This window comes from Ceratotherium simum, chromosome 3 (genome assembly GCF_057802395.1).
Source record: "Ceratotherium simum simum isolate JZ-2026a chromosome 3, ASM5780239v1, whole genome shotgun sequence".
Lineage (NCBI taxonomy): Eukaryota > Metazoa > Chordata > Mammalia > Perissodactyla > Rhinocerotidae > Ceratotherium > Ceratotherium simum.
Window position 1 is genome coordinate 52,865,323 of NC_141902.1, and position 6,000 is coordinate 52,871,322.

Here is a 6,000-nt window from a genome sequence, read left to right on the forward strand (position 1 = left end):
TGCTTCTGAGCATTCATGGTCCTTTCTATAGAGTTATTTAAATGGATTTCCCGTCTCCAGAAAAAGATTGGTGACAATTCACAAGGGCACCTGCTTTCTCCAGGAATTATGCCTTTAATACAATGTATTGACACTGAAGATTTCTGGAGAGAGAGAGAATCATGGCACAAAAGCCTTATCAGAGAGTAACTTTAATCTGTAACCTCAAAAAATAAGCACTGAATTAAATTATATTTAGTAGTTCATAAAACCACCTTTGAGTTTTTTTAATTCGTTCATTCATTGACAAACATTTCCTCATTGTTTATTTTATGGTTGCCCTTATAGAATAATGATGTCCAGGAGTCTCTCCACATCTCCTCTCCATTCATAATGCCCAGGACTCATTATTTCAGGATGAGGGAAAGGCAATTCCTGAATATTTGACCTGAACTTTCCCTAGATGCCCTCAATTTTGACCAGGGGTTCAGGGACTATATTGTCTGAAAGGAAAATAAATGGGACATATTCTCTCACAAGTACTAATAAGACAATGGAATAGATCATCTGAAATCAGGTATACTGGAAAATCTAGGATGACGGTTGCCAAGCTACAGTGAGTGCCCTTATATTTAGTTCTTGCTGAGTTAAAAGGGAGCCAGGAGCATGAGAAAGAAGCTGGTTAGTGAATAATTAGCAGTAATACCAGAAGGAAAGCCAAGCGTTATATCACTAATTTCTTGTTTGATTTCAGGGCTGGAAATAACTTCTGGTGGATTCCTGTGGTGGGCCCTCTGGTTGGTGCTGCCATTGGAGGCCTCATCTATATTCTTGTCATTGAAATCCACCACCCGGACCCTGACACAGACTTCGAGGCGGAACAATCTGAGGCCAAACCAGAGAAATACGAACTTAACGTGATAATGTAGTGCATGCTCAGTTCTGGGTTTACAACGGGCTGAGCTGGTGTTCTCTTTAGGAAGGTAGCATCCAGGTGTCTGTGTTTTCACAAGACTGGGGAGGATCTACCCAATTTTCTCTGCCAGCCAAGTGGGACACCTATTTGGAAAAGCATCTGAGTGAAGATTTGAAAACACTGACCTCTTCTCTACCAGCTTCCCCCTAGAACAGCACTGACTGCCTGTCCCCTGAAACAACCTTCTCTCCTGCCCTGTTTATTTCATCTTTCGGTGGGAACCCTTATCACCAGGCCAGCACTAATAACTCGGAACCTTGACCAAGGACTTATTTGGATGGTCTCAGCTGCATCACCTGTATGAAATAGTATCACCAAAAGCCTTTTTGTTTTCAATACTCACAAAGATTACATTCTGAGTATCAACCAAGACTAAACTGGAAGACAAAACAGTGGTTTCAGTTACATATCCATGAATTAGGGAGACAATGGGTTAACTCTCTAGTTATATTGTGCCTCCGTTTTTGTATAAATTTGATATTCTACAAACCTAAGGATATAGAGAGCAGTAGAATGCAGCTCAGGAGAAGGACATTGTGGCACTCAGAAACCTCAGGAGACAAGATAAATTTGGGAAACCAAATGGAATTTTTTTAATGGAAACCATTTATCAGACTAATCTCCTGCTCTTTGCATTTTAGAGAGCATCAATTAATTTCCTGGTCTTTAGTATATAATAACCTAATATACAATCATAACCTCAGTCATGAAATATACATCACTCTGTATTTTTAGCTCAAATGTATTTTCCTAATTGCCCACTTGAGGACAGACATTTGACAAGTTAAGTCCATGGCTACACTCATCCATTATTCTATACACGCCTTAGATGCCAGAACTAAAAGCCATTGGCTCCTGGTGTAGTATAATCTTCAGGATGGAAAGTCCCTGGAAAGATAATATACCTATTGGGCTTTATAATTCACAAAGCACTTTCACACATATTATCTAATTTAATCCTCATAGTGACTGTCTGAAGTAAATACCATGCTGCCCATTTCTCAAATAAGGAAACAAAATCTCAGGGAAGTTAACTGAGTTGCCTAAGGTCACATGGAAAGTTGAACATCGTCTAATGCATTCTACAACTTCCAGAAGATCAATAACTGGCTGAGAATCTTGGCCAGCCCTTCCTGGCTGGCCAGAAGAAGTGGGATTGGCAGCTGCCAGAACATGTACACCTTCTGGACATAATTCTCCTGGATCCTAAGATATAAAGACCTTCATTGTCTGGTTTTACTCCCGCTGTTACTGAAGCATTAACAAAGAAAAGAGGGAGTGATTTGATCATATTCTTCAACTGCTGAAAATATTATCAATGGCCTCCCTTCCTAACCCACGTTTGGTCTTGCTAAGTCTTGATCTTCCTCCCCTGCCAATCCCAAACATTCCATTTGAGGACTTTCCTCTTGGTCAGGCTCTTGCCTGTGAAGTTCTCTAATGGATAACACTTTGGTCAAAAGCATCTCTGTGAGTTACAAACACCAGAAAAATTGCTCTACATGGAGTGATGCACCTCCAGCCAAACTGTGAAAAAGAGCAGCATCAACGAGGCGTTCCATTCCCCAACTGCTTTGTGACGATAACAGAACAACAAAAAGCAAATATGAACTGTTTCCAGTGGCCTATGTTCTATTTTCTACCAACATATGGAATTGTTTTCTTGCTCTGAAACTACCTGGATATTTCCTGTTTGAAATAAAATTGGGTGGGTTTTGCTTTAGTTTTTATGAATACTAAGACTGCTGAGTACACTTAGTTCAGAGGTTGTCTAGCCTGTCTACAAACCGAGATCTCCTGGGGAGCTTTTATAAAACACTTATGCCCAGTTAGTGATTTGTAAATATCTGGATGATTCTAATGTGAAGACAGGGTTGAGAACACTGACTTGGTTAAATCACTTGGGTCTAAGGTTTCTTTGAGAACCATGTCTTCTGGTGGCCAGATAATTCCTGATAGGATTCTCAGTTTGGGGATGTTCATGGATTAGAGAGCAGTGGTTCTCAACAGGAGGCAAGTTTGCTCCCTTCCTTCTCCCATGCACCACCCTTGCAAGGGGACATTTGACAATGTCTGGAGACATTTTTGGTTGTCACAACTGGGGAAGGAGTGTTACTGGCATCTAGTGGATAGAAGTCAGGGATGCCGCTAAACATCCTACCACTCACAAGACAGGTTCCCCGCAATACAGAATTATTCAGCACAAAGTGTCAATAGTGCGGAGGTTGAGAGACCCTAGGTTCGAGAAAAGGTGAGGAGAGGAGTAACAGAAGACATTGAAATCCACTGCCCTGATTCAAGTTCTGCCAGCAACAGAGATCCCAAACAAGTCAGGAGCAGACCCTGGGGGGTGACTCATAATTATTAGAGGCAGAGGCAACCCCAAATTTGAGTTTTCAGGTTGAATTGTGGAATCTATGATCCATGCAGGTGCTCATTAAACATTACTTGGTGATTAACGACTAGGATTAGGAAGAGGAAATGTACACTTATGGAAATCAACCCCAGGAAGGTTTTTTAAAATGGAAAAAATTCCTCTTGTTCCAGGTGCTCACGCTCAAGTCCTCCCCACCCCCAGTTTATAAGTGGGTTTGCCTCTGTCCTGTTCTTATCCAAGAGAAGGTCTGTGAGGTTGAATGATCTGTGTTAGAGGTCAATGAAACAGAGCCAAGTCATGTATTTGTTAAATAGATCCTTTAGAAGCTAGAATTGCAACACCCCTCCTCTCTCCTCTTCTTTGTCAATCCCAAAACTTAATAGAAGCATTTATTTTAATGCCAAAACTAGAATTTCTCTGATTCTCCAACCAGTTGAGATCTCAGAGCATGTCAAAGGTTGTAGGACTCTTCTAACCAGTAAGAGCCAGAGTTACTATTCAGCTGTTGAACAAGATAAATGGAGTAAAAATGTCACCTTTAAAAATCTGATCCTTGGGGCCAGCCCCGTGGCGCAAGTGGTTAAGTGCGCGCACTCCACTGCGGCGGCCTGGGGTTCGCCGGTTCAGATCCTGGACACCTACCGACGCACCACTTGGCAAGCCATGCTGTTTCGGTGTCCCATATAAAGTGGAGGAAGATGGGCACGGATGTTAGCCCAGGGCCAGTCTTCCTTGGCAAAAAAGAGGAGGATTGGCAGATGTTAGCATAGGGCTGATCTCCTCACAAAAAAAAAATAAATAAAAATTTGATCCTGAAGATAAGAATTATTACTTTCTTTAAATTGCTTACACATACGTCTTATTTAAAGGTACGTCAGCGCTTGAAAATATCATCATGGAAAAAGACTTACAACTTCCAGTTGTAGAGAATGGTTTACAAGTTTTATTTAGCCACAGAACCTATTGTTCAAATAAAACCTTACGTGGCACCCACAAGTAAACTAGGGCTGCTACAAATAGAGGAAGGATAGGGAAGGAAGGCAGCTTCATCCTGCCTGTGATATCATCCTATACCGCCCCCTGTGCAGCTGCTGAGGGGTCTCTGAAGAGAAACTCGTATGTGCGTGTGTGTGTGTGTGTGTGTGTGTGTGTGTGTTGGAAGGACCTTCAGAACACAATTTGAAGACCACTGATAAAGGATTTGGGACAAGTTGTTGATGAACATTTTTATAAAAGTTTCGAGCATAGAAACTTCCAAAGGCCATGTTAGTTCAATCTCAGGTAATTTTCCAGAGACTTCTTAATAAATGAATTAGACAGGTTAAACAGGATTACCCAAGCCACCAAACAGATGTTGTATATCAATTCTCAAGCTGGGAATTTAAGTTCTCTGAGATAACATGTTTACTAACCACAGCGTGTGGAGAGAAGCAATGGTAGTCCTGGTCAGGCTTCCTGTGTTGACTCTCTAAGTCTCTGTAAAAAGAAATAGGTAGATAGCTGACACATGATAGGTAGGTAGATGTGTAGAGAGGTAGATAGATAAGGTGGGTAGATAGATGGACTGATCCACCACCCTCAACCTTTTTCTTGTGGCTGGAAAGGGAGTAGCTCTTATTCAAAAGGCGCTGTCTCTAGACCAAGGAAAAGGAGGTCTCCATATAAATTGAACATAAATAAATGAACTAATTGGCTGAGAGAAGCCATGGAACTGTGTGTGGATGGAGATGCTGCCCCAGCATGCTTTGACTCTCTCTCTCTCTCCAGGGCTACATTAAGTCTTCCGTGGACTTGAAGCACTTTTACCTTTGTGGGCCGCTTCCTTCACAGAAATGTATAAATTATGTTTTATGACTGCACCTGTGGCAAGCTAGAGTATATGTTTTTTATACGGTGTTAGAAGACATTAAAACATTTTCGTGGGCTACTAAAAACACCGTGGGCTCTGTGCTAAATGACTAAGGGGGTGCTGCCTTCCGCTTCCGTGCTCTGGCGCGCCCCCTGGTGCCCCAGAGCCGGGTCACGCTGCAGCCTCTTCCCCCGCGGGGCCCTCAACTCCCTGCCTGCAGGGCCTCAGCAAGTGAGGCCAAAGGCAGACTGAGCCCCGCAGTAGGGGTAGAGACAGAGGAGAGCGTGGGAGTCCTGGAGGTGGTGAGGGATACTCCAGAGGCCAGGCCTGGGGCCATGGGGATCGTCCACGTCTTGGCCCTTCTCCCTCCTTCTCAAGCGCCCAGCAGGAAAGGGGCTTCCTGACCTCCTGAGAAGGAAGCGGGGAGGTCCTGGGGCCTGGCATCACACGCTCCAGAGACCCTGTAGTATATATATTATTAACACATAATTTTTGCTCATAGTTTACAAAGCACGTTCACATCCACTATCTCGTAAGACCCTCAGACTAGCCGAGCAAGTAGATTATCGTCCCCCTTTAGAGGTGAGGAAACTGAGGCTCAGAGGCCTAAATGATTTGCAGCAAGTTCCAGGGCGAAGATGGCAGAGGTGGAATGCAAATCACGTGTCTGAGTAGGGTGACCAACCATCCCAGTTCGCTCGGGACTCAGGGGTTTTCTGGGATGCAGAGAGCCCGTGTAAACGTGGGGAAAAATTGGTCACCCACGCGCTTCCCACCACCGTGGAGCCTCCTCCCAGACTGACGCCCTCCCTCAGGCTC

The 6,000-nt window shown here is 43.6% G+C and overlaps 1 protein-coding gene across 1 annotated transcript in view; it reads left to right on the plus strand.

The window, feature by feature from the left end:
• Positions 1-2,678, plus strand: part of AQP9 (aquaporin 9) — a 44,305-nt gene extending 41,627 nt beyond the window's left edge. The window contains exon 6 of the mRNA XM_004421625.3: positions 734-2,678. Coding sequence (XP_004421682.1) covers positions 734-908 — 175 coding nt within the window. The 3' untranslated portion in view covers positions 909-2,678. The remainder of the gene's footprint in view (positions 1-733) is intronic.
• Positions 2,679-6,000: the final 3,322 nt, after the last annotated feature.